General features: G+C 44.1%; 1 protein-coding gene across 1 annotated transcript in view; it reads right to left on the reverse strand.

The window, feature by feature from the left end:
* arhgap5 (Rho GTPase activating protein 5) overlaps positions 1–20,102 on the reverse strand; it is a 39,371-nt gene extending 19,269 nt beyond the window's left edge. The window contains exons 1-3 of the mRNA XM_031847134.1: positions 19,835–20,102; positions 11,527–15,460; positions 9,527–9,680 (exon numbers count right to left, since the gene is read on the reverse strand). Of these exons, the coding sequence (XP_031702994.1) occupies positions 9,527–9,680; positions 11,527–15,348 (3,976 nt within the window). The 5' untranslated portion in view covers positions 15,349–15,460; positions 19,835–20,102. The remainder of the gene's footprint in view (positions 1–9,526; positions 9,681–11,526; positions 15,461–19,834) is intronic.
* Positions 20,103–20,333: the final 231 nt, after the last annotated feature.

A 20,333-nucleotide genomic window follows, 5' to 3' on the forward strand; every position in this document is an offset into this window, starting at 1 on the left:
ACACAGGTTTATTACATGTGGTTTAAGCTCCAGTTCGTCTCTCTGAGGAGAGTCAGACAGCAGCCGGTGACTCAGACATCTGAAGTGTTGGGAAACGTTAGCCGTGACTCAGCTTCAGTTACGACACCGCAAACAAAAGAAGAAACGGTCAAAGGTTCCAGTTTATCAGCGTATAAACAGGAGAACACACCTGCTGGGGCTGATCAGAGCGGATCCAGGAAAAGACTTTTTTCTTTCTGGTTCGGTGGAGAAATATTTTGTGTGTGAAGGAAGAATACAAGAACAACAACTGGAATAAATGTTTGTTGTGTTAATATGCAGCGTTTACATCAACAAAGGAACTACAGTATCTAAGTTAGCTGCATGGGTTTATATTTCTCACACAAACATTTTCGACCGATATTTTATCTCCATCTTATCCTATTACTCTGTATATTGTACATAATGTTCTTTATTTATTTACTTGTGTCCTCTATAAACGGCATTAAGAAGTGAAACACAACTTGTTTTTAACTGCGCACACGACAATAAACTTGAGTTTTGGACTTAAATATGTCGACATGTTGTAAATTCTGCAGCGTCGTGGTTCATGCTGACACACCCGTCCTTCACAAACAATGAATTAGCATATTGCTAATGTGAATGCCTGTTAGATGTGCTGTCGCTGCATTTATTTATTAAAAAGACTGGATTCATGTAACGAGCAGAAATTGACTCATGTTGCTGGACTTCCTTATATAGAGAAATGGGGGCGTGGCTAAATGACAACTGGCCGCCAATTCTGCATGCAGACTTGTGTTCTGTGCAACATATTAGTGAATTAAGAGAGTATCTTCTTCACGCCAGAAGGCCACAGACAAGTGAGGACCATCCCATCTTGCTGCTGGGAGCACTGGGCGCTCTGACCCATGAACAGGAAGTTTCCATTGGACATGACGTCAGCGCAGCAGCCAGCAGGAGAACACACACGATCAGAACACACACACACACACATAAAGAAAATGTGAGAGTAGGATGAATGGGAAGGCTGCCAGCAGCCAATCAATTTCCAACTTGAACTCTCACTTTGGCTGATTCCTGCTGTGGAGCTCCAAGATCTGCAGGCGGATATGTTATATATATATATATTATAGAGAAGTGGAGAGAATGATTGACAGGAGAGGTAGACGTAGTGTATTCACAGTACTTCTTATCTCCTGTCAGATGTGTTTTTGTACCTCTTATATCACTCTGAGCACTCTCCGTCCGACCTTTAGGGTCCACTCAATGACTACATCCTTCCATTACGTACTCGGAAACCTATGAGTTATGTTTTATAAAAATCTAATTTCACTCCACAGTAAATCCTTCTTTTCATTCTGTCAAAGTGGAGAGTGGTGATCCGACTTCTAAGCAGGCTGAAAATAGCCAATAATCAGCTTTGTATGAAGACATGGCTGCTGAACTATCCTCCTGCAGAGCTCAGAGGAGACGTTTAAAACCAGTCCGCTGGGTCCCCCGACTTCATCCAGAGCCACACCAGCAGGGCATCGACAGTAACGGGTACTATTATATATATATATATACATACATATAATTATTATATATATATAATTATTATATATGACAGAGTGAGTGAAACACAGCAAATAAGATATTCAGGATGAAAGTAATGTGTATTATACTGACCACTAAAACTAAAAAGAACATTTATCACAGCCAGAAGCTGTAACAACCGCCATTGCCGTCAGATTTTCATCTTTCCGTCGGTCCTTGAACACATCATGTGTGAGGAACGCTTCGATCAGAAGAAGACTGACTAAACGAAGCTTAAAAATGGGATTTTTTTATCAAAAACATTTTATTCTACATGTTCTCATTTAAAATCTCGCCACAAACAAACCGTTTGCTTTAACCAGATTCTGTGAAAAACATTAAATTGTGAGCTCCTCTGTGAAACTATGAAGTCATGATTGATTGATCTGAGACCAACAGTCATGTGACAACAAATCAGAGAAACGTTGACTGAACTTCAGGAAGTGAACACAGCGCAGAGCAGAGAAGAGAGGAGAGGAGAGGAGAGGAGAGGAGAGAGGAGAGAGGAGAGGAGCTGGAAGTAGAGGTTGTAATTATGTGAATAGTTCAATATATATGAAACATCTATTTATTTTTTCAACAACGGTAACACTTGTGTACACTTTGAAAAATGTTGTATATAAAGATTATTTTTCCCACAATTTTTGTAAAATATATTATCCAAAAAATGTAACTTGCGTTTTTTTCCTTGATTATTATTATTTATGTCATGGTAACTGAGTTAATCTGCACAAAACACATTTTTTACTTTCTACTTTTAGCCATTATTGTGCTGTTTCTATAGAACTATATATATATATATATATATATATATATATATATATACACACACACTATGTAGGACTTTATATTGCAGTTTAGGTCAAGGCCACTGACAGTGAACTGCTTTGTTTTTAGAGGGTTAATGTCAGCAAAACAACTCTAAACTTAATTAAAACATGTTTATTATGTTAGTAATAAATCTCTGACGCTGATAAATATCTCTAAAGTGAAACAATTTTCTCTGTCCCGTTCTGATGTGTTTAATTCTGTTATCGGGGGAATTTAAAAAAAACTAAAATGAATAACTGACATAAAAGTGTATTTTGAAATGATTCAAAGTTTGTTAAAGACGTGTTTTATTCAGTCAAACAGCCGATGGAAGTTCTTTTGAAGAGCTCCTCTCCTCCCTCATATTATACTCAGAGCTGAGGAAGATAATAACCAATGGGACTTCCTAATGCATCAACATCAAAACGCCATTTAATCCTCTCCCTCTCCCTCTCTCTCCCTCTCCCTCGCTCATGTCTCTGGGGAGGAGGAAACATTTAATAAAACGTCTCTAATGGAGTCGGGCAGCGAGGAGCTGTGCGGCTTCGTCGTCTGAGAGACTTCTTCTGCGAGACCCTCGGTCCGTCTAAAGGTTTTATTCTCAGACGCCAGACGGATGTTCGGAGAGTTTCTTATGTGTGTAGAGCGGATAAAAATCAACCCTGTGGTGCCGTCTGCATTTCGGAAGCCAAAAAATGAAATAGACGGCTGGATAGTTTCACATTTTACTGAAATTTAAAGGCAGCAGTTTCATAAATACAAGATTAAAATATATGCAGCCTGAACTTGTGCAGACTGGAGCCTGGAGCGCGTGTGTGTGTGTGCTTTAGCCATTTAAAAAAATACAAAGATGTCAGCGATTTTGTGGGCGAACAAAGAGGAAGAAAACAAGAGAAGCCTCGCTTACACTGCTTTGCATTTCCAGCTTTCAGATATTTTATGAAGCGTTTTACCATCAAGACGAATGGAGGACGAGAGAGAAAAGCTGTTTTCCATCTGAGGAGACACACAGACGTTGTTTTACTTGTTTTAAATAAAGAGAGATGTATTGTGCACTGCGCCGCTGGTCGGCATATTACACGTGAAGAATGTGCATCAGTGAGCACTCAGATAATTATTCACTGCTGTGCTGCGTATTCATTAAACGGTTTCAGGAGGAATATTCAAATCAAAAGTTTGCATATTTATACTTCATTTTAATGCCATTAAGTTTCAGATAATCCGTCTATTTCTGCCTCAACAAACAGCTGAAGACGGACGTCCTCGTGTTGCATTCGAGGACAGTTGGATGATGAGACTTAGTGTAAACAAGAGTCCGTCCTGTAATCAACGTGTCCTCATACAACGAGTCGGAGGATTTCTTTTGCGCGTTTTCCTACGAAATCCAGCAACTCGTGTCAATTTCTGCTCGTTACATGCAGACGGTCTTTTCAAAATAAGATTGTCGTTTGGGTTCAAATAAAACACAGAAGTGCCGTTGCTGAAGTACGTAAGTCATGTGACAAAAACGTCAAAGTTGACTTCTTGTTCCTCACGGGGAACGAACACATCGGCCTCCTGGACCCCGTGTCGTCTTTTCTAGTCTTTACACGACTAATCCATGATTACATTAACAACATATTTTTTGTAGGTATTGCTATGAATGGCGGATGAGACCAGCCTGAACCACGTTGGGCTCCAGCAGAGTTCCTCCTCACTAAAGAGGTCGTTTCTCATCCAGAGAACGTGGGCAGGAAACCTTTAGAAAATACCTCGTGTCACCTTCTCTACACTCACTATCATAAAGGAAGTCTATTTACTTGAGCTTTCATTCCTTCTCTCTCTCAGGAGTGTCATCAGGTCTCCTTCATATTGGCTGCTGGAAGAAACTGGAGCTTTTTTCCCGGCGTTGAGCTTAATGCTGAAAGTACAGAGCAGAGATTGGCGCTCCTGACCTTGTGGAGTTGGTAAAACGTTGGCCGTCTGAGAGCCCGATCCTCCTCGCTGCTGCATTTTGCAGAAATGTAAGGTCAGGACCCGTCACTGCACTACAAAGAGAGGAATCCAAGGCAGAGGCACGCTCAGTCCTCCAGAGACCACACCAACAAATCCTCCTTTAGATCTCCGCTCTCACACAGAAAAACACTCATTTACTCCGACACGCGTTCAGAGAATAAATGTGAGGCTGACGACACGCTGGAGAACCAGGCAGGGTTTTTTCTTTGGTCACTCAACACTTTGATGTTCCTCCGATCACCCACAGAGGTTCTTATGCTCCTGACTGCTTCATATCTGTGTGTGTGTGTGTGTGTGTGTGTGTGTGTGTGTGTGTGTGTGTGTGTGTGTGTGTGTGTGTGTGTGTGGGGTGTACTGGTAATAACACAGGCCATCAGGATACTTCACCTCATACATGCCTGATATTTTCTCACTTTACTTCAGCAGCTTTCTTCACTTCCTTTAGTGTTTGTTATTTATTATTTACTATATTTATTTCACTCTTATTTCTATTCTATTTTGCAGTGATGTCACTTATTACTCTATTGTTCATATCTGTTTATATTCTTCCTCCTATTGTTTGTTCTTATTCTTCTGTTGTAATCTTTGATCAATAAAGTTCCTTCTTATCTCAGTGAAGTCGTATAATCTAGGTCGTGTCTCAGATATCTCACCTCCAGTCCTTCACTCCGATCAGAACACGAGCACGCAGATAAAAAGATCCAACGAGCTGATGTTGTCAGCTGAAGAACAATCAGATACTAGACTCTGTCGCAATAACCGACATACGGCAATAACCACGCTATTGACCTACAATGTTGAGCTCGTCACTGTTTACACCCAGCCGTCCAATCACAAAGGAGGAGGGGTGGGACAGACACGATAAGTCAAAGCGTCACATCCTTCATGTCGGCAACAACAATGGAGGACAAATTAAGACACGTGAGCCTTCCTTTGATCCAGAACAGGTACTCTACCTGGTGACGACATTTTTACTGCGGCTGATATTCCTCATCACCGCAACCAGAGCAACAAAACAACCTGCTGCAACTCATTGCTCTTCTGTGTTCTACATTGAAGTATTTAATTAGTTTAAAAACTTTTTGTCATATAAAAAGCAACAATAGACCTTATGATAGCCTAATAATAAAACACATGAAAAGAGCTGTGATCAACTGCACAGAGACACACAGAAATACCAACACGTCATCAACATCAAGCACCATGTTTCCTTTTTAAATCAAAGAACAGACCTACAGAGGAAGGACATTATGGATGTGTGTCCCAGTTAATACGTCCCCATCTCACTCAGACACAAAGATGAACCACGTTGACACATCTGGCTGGTCACTTTCAACATAAAATGGGCGTTTGTGAGGCCACCTGTTCTTTTTCAGGAACCTTGAAGGCTTTAGTTCGTTCTTTTTTCTTTGCAGGGTTGCGAGGCCCTCTGGGAGGCCTGTGAGTTGTGTTATAATTAGAAAGTGGTGACTGGAGCGCACTAAAGAAAATGATAACAAGCAGGAAACAGAACAAACATCATCCTTATTTAATAGGCAGCATTTTATCTCAAGAGTTCACTTCCACACTTAAAACAAAACTCCTGACACAGACGAGCTCTTAATTAGCTTGTTCCTGGAGAAACGTCACATCGAGTTTTCACCACAAAACCTGAGAACATTAGGAGATGTGCTTTAAATCCAGCACACACACACAATTCTTATCACTTACACAAACCCCAGCACATGAAGGTCTCTCTCACACACTCACACACACACACACACACACACACACACACACACACACACACACCACAGCTTCACACCTTCAGTCACATTTACAGCCACACTCACATAAAGTCACAGTTTGTCCTCACACACTCTGAAACCACAGACACCACCATCACCTCGCTGCCTCTCGGCTGACTACACGCGGTGAAACCAAACCAGGCAGCAGTGTGGCCTCGCCACACAAATGAAACCTACGTTTGAAGCTTGTGGATACGTCTACTCAATATGTTTCTGTAGATTTGAAACGATTAGCTGATTCATTTCATTAGTCTACCAACAAAATATTAATCAGGAATGATTTTTAATAACAGAAAAACAAAACGTCAGCAGTCTCAGCTTCTCAAATGTGAATATTTGCCTGAGCTGGGATTCATTTCAATATTAGAGCTGTTAAGATGGCCGAGTTTCAGTATAGATACTGTCTGAGACGAGGCTTTTTATAAACTTTACTTTGTGAAATATAGAGTAAAGTTTTCTACAGACGACCTTTTCTTCATGTAAGAAACGAAAACAAACCTCTCTTATGTTAAAAGAAACGTCTAAACCAGAGCACCGCTGGGTCAAACCATTAAACAAGTCATTTCTCTGAGAGACAGAAACACTATGAACCGGTCCACCATGGAGGAGAGGAGAGCGCTAACATTTTGACTCTGACCTTCAATTAAAGTGACAAGTGTCTGTTGTTAGATGTGGAAAAAAACCAGCAATAACACAACATCATGGTGAAGTTTTAATGGTTCCCATCGGGACAGAGTCTCTCCTCCCACCACGCTCAGAGGTCAGAGGTCAGAGGGTTCAGCCTCTTACTCTAGCAGACGTTAGCAGACGTTAGCAGGGTGGGTGTCTGCAGACTGAAGACTGAGCGTAACGCCAACACCCACTCTGTACATTTCACAGGAGGACCCCACCCTCTGAGCTATGGACTCAGATATGTTCTACAGGCAGATTAAAGACTACACAAACCCCGTCCTCTCACTCCGTCAGAGAAACAGCATGAAGGGCTTTCAAAAGCACCTTAAACAACAACACTTTTTACATCTGGTGAGAAATGAAAGCTGTTAAATCCAACAGACCGTCTGGACTTAGAGGGTTTCACGGCACTAGCCATGAAATCTCCAATACACCACCGTCAGCTGGCAGGCGTCCACACACACACACACACACACACACACAGCGCTGGGATTAATCCGAAATTTGGTTGGCAGCCACCAGCGGAGAGGGGGGGGGCTCATGTAGATCCAGCTGAATATCAAAACATATTCGAAGGGGGATTTTCAGGACAGGAATTAACGGAACCAGAGCGAAGAAGAGAGCTCAGGCTCAGAGCGCTACCTTCAGAAACAGAAGCTCGCTCACGGGCAGAAACACAGGAAATGCTCCCTTTAATGTTCGTGGTGTTCATTTGCTGCACATATGGAGGAGGAGAGGGAGTGCGGCGATAAGACGTGTTTTCAGTCTCGTGTTGAAGGGATTTATATGTCGAGGGCTGGGGGGGGGGGGGCACAGTGTGTACAAATACACAAAAATACTACCTCTAAATACCTTAAAGAGACATTCTGTCACTTTCACTAAGACCAAAACTGATCCTGAATTGAGCACATGAATAAATATAAACTGACCTGAATACACAGCAGAAAAACCTCAACAGGAAGCATTACGTCATCGGATATTTTGGAGAATCTGACTGGGGGGAAAAGTTACTTGGAGGTCTTTCTGCACTTTTGCTTCTTCAAGGCACTAAACATGTAAAAAGAGCACTGGACCATGTGTTATTACATTATGCAACAAGCTCATGCAATATTAAATGTGTTTGAAATATTCATTTCAGTGGTGAGAGGGGATAAAAGTAAGAGTTTGGGTCTTTAATGGGCTGAGGGGAAGCTGTTTTTGGGTCTGGGTTGGGGGTTTGAATCTCACTGCAGTCGTCCCTCAAGAACATTTTTACTGCACTTTCATATTTAAACAAACAGAGCTTCACTTTAATGCTGTGCTACATTCCTGCTGACGCACAAAATAAGACTCATTCACAGAGTGTCAAGCTAAATAAAATCGCAGCAAAATTTGGGGGTTTGGGTGTCAAACTTCAACCCGTTCGGTTGTACTTAGCTCCACCTCCTCTTGTGTCATTTCTGGTTCCAAAAACCAAGATGGCGATGGCTAAAAAAGGCCTACTAGAGGCGTCAAAACCGTAAACAATCGAGCGACGTCATGGTGACAACATCTACTTCTTCTATACAATCTATAAACACGACAGATCACACCTCCATCGCCCCCCCGGTAGCTGGCTGTTAACCATTGCATCTTAACCATTGTTGGGATGCCATTGTGTAGAAAACGTATTTCTCACTGACATTTCAGACTCACTATTAATATCACGTGCAAGCAAACCAAAGTGCATTTGATGTACTTGAGGTATTCCTTAAAGTTTCTCAAAACTCTTGAATTTGAACTGAGGATTTGAACTTGCAACCCTTAGGAGAGAGTAAGAGTATGTCTGACTGTTCAGACTGTTGCACCCAGCGATTCTTTTCATTATAAATCCTACAACCATCATCACAATTTCCCAGAGCAACATATTCTAATAGCCTCTTTTTGGCGATTTAATAGTCCAAATCCCCAAAATATTAACTTCACAATGACACAAAACAAAGAAAAGCAGCAGATCTTCACATTTGAGAAGCCGGAGCTAAATGTGGCTTTTTTCCTGCTATCTGCTGACATGTTTTAGGCGACTGTACTTTAAACTGATGGTACTTCAGCATCATTCATTTTTCTGACATGTTCTTACGAGTATCTCGTGTTCTTCTTTTCTTGGGTTAATTAAGGGACGACACGTAAATCTCTCCACTGCCGTTCCTTAATCTGTTTTTTTGATCACGGTAATCTTTCGCCATCTTATTTTGTAATCTTTCCAGCAGTGCTCTGGCAACACATCAAATGGCGTGCCAATAAAGCTCATTCAATTCAAATTGACTTGTATCGACTGGCAGCCCGGCAGGCTGGTTGACGGACCAGACAAAACATGTTTGGTGGGTGGTATCAGATCCGAGAATGAATCTTATAATAATTTAGATTCACTTCCCACTCCCACCTCAAATCATCTCCCCAGCCCCCCGTCCCTCCTCCTCCTCTCGCATCATTACTCATTTGGAAAGACATGAGAGGAATTTCCACCTCAAATAACAACAAAGATTTTGCATGTAAGAACAAACCTAGCTTCACTCTGCAAGAGTTACAAAATACCAGAGAGAGCCTGGTTGCACCTGAACGCACAGGCAGGAGATAAAATGAAAACAGAAACAAGAGAGAAGAAGAAGAAGATGAGTGAGATATCAGGCCAGAAGAAGAGAGAGAAAACAATGGAAAAAATGACTCACCTGTGCGCTCGATGTAGTCGACGCATTTGTCAATGAAGAGCGGGATGGGTCGGTCCAAGGTCACCAGGTTCTGCAGGGGAACGCCAAAATAGTTGCTCTCCCATGTTCTCCGGGTCGGGGGGTATAGAGGCTTTGGGGGCTTGGAGGATTTTGGCTATAAAGTGTTGGGGGGGGGGGGGGGGGGGAGGGGGGGATGGAAGGGAAGAGGAGAGCACAGAGGAGAAAGGGGGATGGAAAGGAGTAAGAAGGGAAGTAGGGAGGGAGAAATGAGGAAACAGGAATGAAGGGGAAGTAAAAATGGAAGAAATGGGAAATTGCAAATTGAGGGACAGAATTAGAGGAAACAATCCAAAAGAGATGATGGAGGAGAGACAAGAGTAGGTAGGGACGATATTAAGGGACAACAGGAAAGAAAAAGGGAGACAAGGGGAAGATGAGGAAAAATAAGAAAAAGGGAAGAGCATGAAGAGCATCAAGAGATAGAAAGAAGATGGAGAAAGGAGTGAAAGAAGAAAGAATTGAGGAAAAATACACGGGGGAGAGCAGAAATGAAGAGAGGCAGAAGATAGAGACGACGAGGAAGAAGAAGAAGAAGAAGACGAGGAGGAGGTCAGTTGGGGAATGGATCAGACAGAACGTTAGAGAGGGAGATACCAGAGAGAGGTTCATGTGGAGGAAGATGAGAAGAAAAAAAGACAAAACCGTTATTTAGGACTGAAGCTGGGACAAGTAACGAGGCGGCTTTGATTTCCCACACTCCTCTGCTCATCAAAGTGTTGTCATGCCTACAGCGGCTTCAGGACAGCGACTAAACACCTTCCATTTTGTACCTTGTGGTTGCCCTTTCACTTTTCCCTCTCTGATTATCAAAGACAGTTTGAATGTTACAACAATGCCCTGCATTCATGACGCCCGTATAGCGCCGGCGGCTGTTCCTACATGGATTTTGCAGACTATTATCTGATGCGAGCTCGCTCGCCTGCATGCGTGTGTTGCGTTGTTGTTGTCCAATCGGGCAACGGGACACTGACAGATCGTGCACGCTGTGATTGTTTTTGCTTGACGCTGCAATTGCTACACACAGTTTTGGTGTGGAGTCATTATTTCAAGTGACTGCAAACTTTTTCAATCGGATGTTGCAGCCTAAGATTCATGCAGGGCTCAAGTTAACTTATAGAAAATAAAAAGGGAAAATAATGAAGATCCATTCAGAGCACTGACTTTAGAAATGGAAGTATTCTTATTGCTATTTTAGATTTCATGTATGGATCTCTTATGCAAATATACATGAAAGCTGTTTGTTAGGACTGGTGTGCGTACTGTCAGCTTGTTTGCTTTTAGCTGCATTATTCAAAAGCTGTTTGATTTGTGTTCATTTGCAAAGCTGAATTGCCACGTGTGTGCATACAGTATTTGTCTTAGATAATAGTGGCTGTATTAAATGCTTGTTGCTTATGTATTTGTGTGTGTGCGCTCAGCAGCCTCAGACAAGCCTTTAGAGAGCTGTTGTGAAGGATAAGCGGACATCTTATCACAGATGCAGCCTCTGCTCTGAGATTATACAGACAGTCTGTAACAGTGCGTCTTCTTTATCAAGGTTTTTATTGGTTGTCTGGGGCCTGAAAGGTGGGGAGGCTCATAAACCATTTCAGCAGCGGGTCAGATCAATCACTTATCAACTTAGTTTATTCTCACTATGAGTCCCGGGCCTATTAAAACAGAAATCTGCACACACCCACACACTACTGTACACAATCTCTTCTGCTCTCATTCACACTCTTTCATTCTCTCTCTCATATTCAAAGCACTGAAGCTTTCTTTCAGTAAAAAAACAAAATAGATTTGGCTCAGTGTCTTGCCGGCTATAACATCTCTTTCTGTCTTTTGTTGCTCTATAAAGATAACTTTTAAACTACCCTGTTTGCTAAAAACAAAGTGGATAAAATTGACCTGACATTAAATCTCTGCATACGTCAAGATTCATGACGGAGAAGACTCACCTTCTTGGGTTCCTTTGGCGTCTTCTTCTTCTTCTTCATCTTCTTGTCCTCCTGCTCCGGGTCCGAGGTGATGGCGGGGTTATCTATCCCACCCTTCCAGGGGTCGGCAGGGGAGAGCAGCGGGTCCTCCTCGCTGCCCCGGTGGGCTCTTCCCTTTTTCTTTTTCTGCATGGCGGGGCCCGACTCCTCCCCATCGCTGTCGGACTGGAATCGTCTTTGGTAGGCCTTCGTCTTGCTGAACAGGATTTTAGAGCGATGTTTGTATTTCGACCCCCGCCGTCCGGCCTGACACTTCCTGTCGAATCCGTTCTCTTCCTCTCCTCCTCCGTGGAGGACATGCAACCCGCCGAAGGAGTTTCTTACTTTGACCAGACGACTGTGTGCATCATCGGGCACAGCGTATATGTCGTCGTTGTGGAAGCCCCTGGACCTCAGCAAGGTGTCCACGGGGTCTGCATAGTTGTCCGATGCATCCACATCCTCACTGTGCGTCATTGGGCCACGCTGCATCCTGCGGTTGCTTCGCATGCCAGCCTCGATGGTTTTAAGCAGGTTGGGATCTAGCTTTTTGACATTAGGTTTGGGGAGCAGTGGTTTGGGCCGGACAGGTGGAGGCACTTTGTGGTTGCGTTCATGGTCTCCCACAGGCGTGCTATGGACCGGGTACTCGTTGCCCTCTAGGTCGATGCGGTACTTGGCCCGCTCGCTGGGTGTGGGGAGAAGCTGAACGTCATCGCCTATTGGACTGTACGGTGGTGGGGCCTCGTTATCGTCATCAGATTCTGGGTAATAGGTGTTGTAGGCCGGGGAGTGGCTATGGGGCGAGGTGGGGAAGACGTCTTCACTGGCACCAGTGGTGCACTCACGTGACGAGCTGTCATACAGGAAGGAGCTCTCAATGTTCGGCTTTTTCTCCAGCACTTCATTGAAAAAGGGTGTGAAAACCTCCGTCTGCCGATGATACTGCGACAGCGAGTAGAGTGCCGTAAACTTTGCGGCAATCTCTGTGGCAATGTGCTCCCCTTCCGTCATCAACTCCTTGATGGCATCATTCTCAAAGAAGTCTGCCTGGCTGTCTGTAATGGCCACCATCTGGACGGGGATCACGTCCTGGACTTCGGCCAAGAAGGCCCGCAGGGTCGCCATAGAAGCCTTGCGTTTGGCAGAGTAGACCAAAATGTATCCGTGCACCAGTTCGTCTTTGCGGACCCCGATAGCAGTGTGGTAGGAGAGGACGGTGACCTGGATCCTCCTCCTGCTGTCCCCGATGATCTTGTCCAGTATCAGTGTGTTGCTCTGGCCCGGCTGACCCGCGCTACAACACTGCGAGTCCAGGAAAGGCGAGAGGATGAGGTCGACGCTGAAAGGATCCCAGCACATGGCGCACATGACTATCCTGAGGTCCGTCTCTGACATGTCTTTGATAGAGGGCAGTGGGGCCAAGACATCAAAGTTATGCTTTAGCCCATCCAGCGCTGCGCGGAGACCCTGCTTAATTTGGAACTCTGTGAATTTACGTGGAAAGGCCCCGGAGGGGATGTCGACAAAGGTGCACTGCAACTTGTTTGCCAGCTGTTGGCCCTGGTGCCTCAGGATGGGTATGTTTTTGCAAACACTGTCCCTCTGATTCGCCAAGATTAGAATGAAAGGTAGCGGCTGAGCAAACCTATCTCTCCGACTCTGTGCCATCTCCGCTCTGATCCTGCCTATGCAATCTCCAATACAGTTGAGGGACTCGATGGAGTTGAAAACGCAAAAGCAGCCATGTGGCTTGAAGGTGGTGACCCACGTGTGGCTGAAGAGCAGCGTGGAATTGACATCCACGGCCAGAAGCTCCAGTTCGTAAATTTTACCGTCCAGGGTGTACTCGTCGTCTGTGGACTGAGCTCGGATCTCATTGGCTAGTTCCTGTGAGAGACCCTCCCTTCCCAGGAGGCAGAGATTGATCTTATCGATGTTGGCACTGTTATAGTAGAGATTAGAGCGGCCGTGGTCGAGCTGCACCAGCCTGTTTGCTAAAACCTGCTCCACTTTCAGATCCACACAGTTCTGCCCACTCAGGCATGTCTCCTTCGTGGGATGGTAAACAAACCCAATGTGTTTGAGGAGGAGCGACTCTCTATCTGGGGCAAGTTTCTGCAGTGCTCTGTATCTTGGCTCCTCATTCAGCACACAGTGAATTTCGCTCATCTTGTCACAGCTGGGGGTGGCATTCAGATCCAAGTCATAGAATAGCTCAGCGTGCTCAAAAAGCATTTCCTGAAAATCCTCTTTGGCCCTTTCAACTATTTCCTGCTGGTGTCTACAGTAAACATCCCTCCTATCTGATTCTGTGATGTACTTGTAGGACTCGTCCTCCATGACAAAGCACATGACTTCCTCCCAAGGCTGCCCTGCACTGATAAAGTGAACCCTATCCAGCGTCTTCTTGAACCGGTCCTTCATCTCCACCCTTCTCTTCTCTGAGAGCAAGTGCTGGACGTGGTTATGGTAAATTTTCTCACCGTCGAGCGTGTCGAGGAGGTCGAAGGGTATCCTGCGGTCACTCATGGCAATGTGGTCCGTCTCATCCCACGGCGTCTGTTCCAGGACCACAAACCAGTACTGGAAATCCGGCCGGTTCCGGATCACACTCTGTGCCTCGGGCCAAGAGAGGTGTTCGACCTCGTCCAGGTTATTGAGGAGGTTGTTAAGGGTTTTCGGTAGTGTTGTCAGGTATTCTTCCCTCCGCCTCTTGATGTGCTCCTGCTTCAGTTGTGCAATGTGCTTTGTGAACATGTTGCGTGCTTTCCTGGAGCCCTCCAAGGTGATGAACTGGTCATAGTCAGGCTGGCCCTTCATATTATTGATCACCGTTTTCCACGTGATGTGGTAATCCCTAACGGTGTGCACTATCAATTTCTCAAATCTATCCGTTACTGAGGCGACAAGCTGCCGTTGCACTTTATATGCCTCCAGGTATGGCACAGTTTTTGGCTTCCCCCTCGTTTTATCCAGCTGCTGGATGAGGGCATTGAAGCAGACCTCTGCGTTGACGTTGGAGCGCGCCGACGTCTCGATTAGCAGCAGGTTCTTCTTGCTGGCAACAAAGGCTTGCAGGTCCCTCAGGTGCTGGTCCACACCCTCGTCACATTTCGTGGCAGCAACGACAATGGGCTTCTTTGACTTGACAATTTGGGAGTAGATGCTGTTGACGAACTTCATTTGGTCGTCAAACTTCCTATTGCAACCCTTGCTAACATCGATACAGAGCAAAAAGCCGTCGATGTTCAGCTTCCCGTCGGGCATCTGCTTCTGGTCAAAGTCCTGCTCCAAGCCCAGCTGGTCCGTGCAGATGTACATAAGCTTTTCTGCCGACTGGAGCTTGGTTGCCGCCGCCCGTTTGGTGTACGGCTGCAGGTTCGTACTCCGATGCGGAAGAAACGTCTGGTCATCGATGAACTCCGTTTGTTCGATGATTTGTATTTTACAGTCCAACCCGTCGTCCCCTCGGTGGGACACCTCCCCCCAATACAGGAAGTGGTCATTGTTAACCACACGTCCCCCAAAGTCTATTGTGCTCAGCACCGAGGTGTGCTCCGAGTAGTAGCCGTCGGCATTGGGGCGAAGATACCGGTTGCATAGGCAGGACTTGCCAACGCCACAATTTCCCTTCTCTTTCTCCGTCCCTGAGAGGCCAACCACACTGACGGCGAATGACGGGGGCCGCGCATCCTTGTTCTTGGCCATTATATTCCCCCGCTCATCGCTAACTTGGTCACTTCCAGGAAAAAGGGTCAAGATATCATTCCAGTTCTGCTCGTCAGTTGTACAGAGGCACATTCATGCTGATTTTCCCTTGGTAGTGGCGAATCCCCCTCCAACTCTCTCAGCTTCTATCCTGGGTCTTCTTTAAGCTGGGATAGAACAGCCGGCTTCTCCTTTTATCACCTGCCTGCAAGACATGGAATTTACAATTAGGAAGAGATAAAGGCAACACAAACAAAAACATATTGGCACTGACTCGTCCTCAGAGCACTTCAGTCTCCTTATCACAAATAATATAATTAGCTTTTGTTTGGCAGCATATCCCCCCCTGGGACATACATGTACATGTATGCACGGTCTGTGAATTTAAAACAACAAATCAGACATGATAATCAGGCTTTACACGGAGTTATCAGGAATGAACACAAAGGTACACATTATCACACTTGTGCAGGACAATATAATCCCTCTTAAACAGTAATAGCTTAATAAAAGTTTTTTGATCTGCCTTTTATGTATTAGAACAAGAATGCACTGGTCTGAAAACACTGCAATAGGTGTGTAATTTAACTAATGTGATGATAAAGCCAGCTGCATTTGTTTTTTAAACAGGAACATTTCTATTAAAAAACTGCAAGACAAAAATCAAAAGTGTGACAATAAAACGTATATAAGAGAAAGGAAGAGTAATTCAATCACGGGCCGAGAAAAAGAAGTGCTTTCAACCAATTTGTGCCGAGGCAGGATAAAAATGGCTTGCGACTCCAGCCCTTTGACAGCCACTGACCTAGAAATGATTTGCTTCGCTGTGAGAATGAAACAGAAAAAATAAATCAGTTCACAGATCCGTCATAATCATCGGCACGACCTACGGCTACATGATTAGGGCTAAACGTATAATCCTGATGACTGGGCCCGCCGCTCTACTAATATATATTTTACCCGACATTCCGTCTCTGATTATTAATCCTAATTGGCAGTTTTTTATTATCTGTGGGATGAAATCATTGTGCTGCTTGCTCATAATCTATTCAACATTAACAACAAGGTGAAATAAAGTGTTTCACTGTTGACAATACCAATATTCAGCAATAACAGATTGTAGAAACTAAAACTCTATTATCTGATGGACCTTTCAATCATTATGATTTCAGATCGCCACAGTCAAATGAGCCTGAGCCCATCCGTAACCTAACTAGAGGCTGATAAGCGATAGCTGCAGAGAGAATTGCAGTCACTGTTGTGTTTTACAGAACAATGGCAATCAGCCAGTGAATTTGCCTGCGTGAGCTGGAACCGCTCGCTGCAGCGCGGCGGCATGCTGAGCCTGATGAGAAACTGCACCACAGAAGGAATTTGGTGCGCCAACACCACTCGAGCAACAAGGTTCCCCCCCCCCGACCGTTTATGAAGGCCACGGTGATGATGTCACATGTGTGTGTGGCGGGGTGGGAGTTTTGAGAGTTCAGCATATCTACCTTAAGAAACAGGCAACATTAATGGAAATGTTTGCAGGTCTAAAAACGAGGAGGACACATTATCTAAAAACAAAGAGATCAAACAATCATTGCCCTCTTTGTGAGATGACACAGATGACGGTGAACTCGAGGAAATGACCTGCAGGAAATGAGCCCTAAATGTTAAGTCAGCTTATCTGTAATTTGGGCGCATCCAACCAGGAGCTCCGCGTCCCTTTAAACACACCCACGACATTAGATGAAGTCATAAAGCAAACGGACCAGCAGGTCCGTCAGGTTTACAGATCTAACCACGAGCCCCTACAATGGGCCACACCTGACTGAAGCAGGAAGTCAGGGAGACGTTCACCTGAGCTCATGAACAGGTGAAGCACTGTGCATGAACACAAACACACTAATGCCCGCAAGCCAGGTATTTCCATGACCGACTGATGGCACACTGATCACAAACTAGCACAGACTAATAACTCCTTCAAAACAACAGCCAAACAAACCTAAATCTTGTCATTTCTAATGTTAAACAGTACACGAGTCCCTCCTCTCACTGCCACTAGGAAACACTTGAAGCCACTCATTGGCGATAGACGAAGGCCATCAATTACAACAACTGAAACCTATTAATGTTGTGTTGATCGACTAACCCAGCGCTTCTTACGGCCCTGCATTCCTCCCCCTGATCTCCGTCCAAACCACCAGTGTTTAAGCAGATCAGTCACCCGAATCCAAACATCTGTTTTGCATTTCTGTCAGCCAGAATCCAAGTCTATCGCTCCGCTGTCTACACACAGGGTCGATACGAGACTATTGAATAAATGTTAACATGTATGAAGAGAGGAGTGGTGCCACTGATATACAGTTAGTTAGTTTACTGTATAAGACCTGGAGCCTTATTACTGCAAAACACTACAGCCAAAACTACATTTGTGCTACAGTAATAGCTAAAAGTAGCCTCGTGCATCATGATTAGTCTATTCACTGTGGGGATGTGGGGGGGGGGGGATTAAGGTATCACTTGGCAAGCTGGTTTTAGAGATGACTAAATGCGCTTAAGCCTGAAGCACAGCAGCACACACAGCCAGGGATGGCGGACCTTCTAAAGCAGCACCCAGCTGGGCTTTTGGTTTTTAAATAACCTTGTTTATGTTTTTCAGCAGGACTCCTGCAGAGGAAAGGAGGTCCATCGACTGTAAATGAGGCGCCACTGACTCATTATGTTTCTCCAGAACCAATTCTGATCTCGTGCACAGACAACAAAAACCGCCTCCTATTAAGCAAAGAGCGAGAGAGAAAGATTTATTCAAACGTTACAATCTTTCCCCATCATGACACCCAATTCATTTATTTATTTTCACCATTAACTGTCACTTTCATTTTTCAGCTGCTAGCTTTTTTGGGTTGCGTAACGCGGTTTTAAATGTCAGCTACCTCATTGTGAGAGAAACTACAGCTGTGATACAACAAAACACAACACAGAGACGACTCAAACTTTCTTAAATGTCAAAATGTATCTGCAAATATTCAGCCAGTCTGCTGTTATAAGAGCTGAGAGCGTCTTATTATATGTGTAATATGCATAATTCTGCTGGAGTTAGTGGTGAAAGTTTATTATTTTCAAATTCACTGTGCAATTTCTCAACGAAACGTCTTTGTCGCTGCAAAAAGCTTTTGAATAAATTGATTTTTAATTCAAAACTATGCGAAGAAGCACCTGGCTGGTGCACAGAGATCTCGTCCCCCTCCCCCCTCCAAGATTCAGGTCCAGACCTGAAGCAGAGTCTCACTCATCTGACTTCCCATTCCTGAGTTATCGATGATGTAACAATCAGTTTATAGGCCAACTCATCAGACCAGCAGTCACTCAGAACAAAGGTCCTTGGAATCAATCCTTGTGTGGTTTGTTGAAGCCGACACTTATATTGAAATATTCCCCACCATATTTACGCCAATATGCATTATTGTCCGGTTTCTTCAAGCTGTTTTTAGACTATCTATTCAGATAACGCTGCAAGCTTCTTGTCAAGACGACAAGAAAATAAATGCTAAACATTTCCTCTCACACATTATCTGAATATTACACGTTATGCCTATGGGCAACAACACATGTATGGATGTAGAATAACATGCGTAACAGCTGATAAGGAACATCCAACTCAATATTGTTAACAAGAACCTCGTGAATACTCAATGCCTTTAACAATCTATGTGTTTGAGGAATGTGGCAGATGTTTTATATATGTAGAGACTCAGAGGAGTGGAGAAAAAGATAGAAGCCGGACTAACCCTTTAAAGAGAGTTTGGTTAAATGTCATGCAGAGCTGCAGCAGGACAAACCCACTGACCTGACTGACCAGCTGGACACAGAAAACTGGCAACCCAGCAAACTTCTAAATAAACTCGGAACAGGTTAAAAAAAACATTTAAACAGTGGATAGAAAGCTAGCACAGTGTGAAGGCGTTTAACTCGGATGTCAGTGTGTCGTTAAAATGTGAATATTCTATGTATTTCCGTTTGATCCGTGAGAATGAAACCTACTGAAAAGGGTGGATAATCACGAAAGAAATCCTAAAAAAGAAAAGAAAAAGAGAGGTGAATTAAAGTGAATTATTGTTCCGGTTAATGAGTTAAGTTACGGTTTAAAATTAAACCAACATACGTTTATGTTAATGCGTCAATGCACCGTAGCTAACAATCGCAACCACAGCATTTGATACGGTATTTATTACCCTCCTCTCTCCAGGGAACAGGACGTGAAACCCGGCCTGAGAGAAGAAAAAAATTCACCTTTCCCAAAATCCCTATTAGCTAACATTAGCCTAGCTATGTTAGCCTCGCATGCCAAAAAAGTGGGGGTTGATGGGTAGTAACGTTAGCTAACTAGCTATAGCGTTAGCAACACGAAACCGAGCCTACCATTTGGGAAGAAAAACAGTTTAATGGAGTTTAATTTAATTTAAAACAAGCCACACTCGTGTTATTATCACACCTCAGTTTCGTAATTTTAGGGCCCAGGTTTTCGCCTGAAAAAAAAGAGTGCTAGCAAAGAAAAAGCTAATGGAAGTCCCAAATACATTCCCCTACCCACCTAATAACATGGTCGCTCCCAGAATCCACATACCACGGAAAAAAAGAGGAGAAAGCATTCCCACATTTTACAGGGCAAAAAAAAAGAAAATTTAAATCCACAATCTGCGGCTGTTAGTGTCCGACAAGATCCGAAGTTGGGGTTCGGTTGACGGTGTAGTCCGACGGCCGGTTAGCCTGTGTTTTTAGGTGTATTTCAGTGTTGTTCAGTGTGGTATGCGCCTGTAAACTGAAACCTCCTCCCCTCTCAGCAGCACTGCCAGGCAGTAATGGCGACTCTCTCTCTCTCCTCCACTCATCTCAGTCTAAGTCTATGTCGCTCTACCTCTCCATTCAGCCTCTCTCTCTCTCTCTCTCTCTCTCTCTCTCTCTCTCTCTCGCTCTCTCTCTCTCCCTCTCTCCACACCTGTCTGTCTCTTAACGCCATATATTCAAATATGTCGCATTACATATAAAGTAATTATATTAGTAGTAAGCTACTTTTATTATTTATTTTATAA

The sequence above is a fragment of the Anarrhichthys ocellatus genome, unplaced genomic scaffold, assembly GCF_004355925.1.
Source record: "Anarrhichthys ocellatus isolate YVR2014 unplaced genomic scaffold, GSC_Weel_1.0 scaffold7, whole genome shotgun sequence".
In the NCBI taxonomy this organism is placed as follows: domain Eukaryota; kingdom Metazoa; phylum Chordata; class Actinopteri; order Perciformes; family Anarhichadidae; genus Anarrhichthys; species Anarrhichthys ocellatus.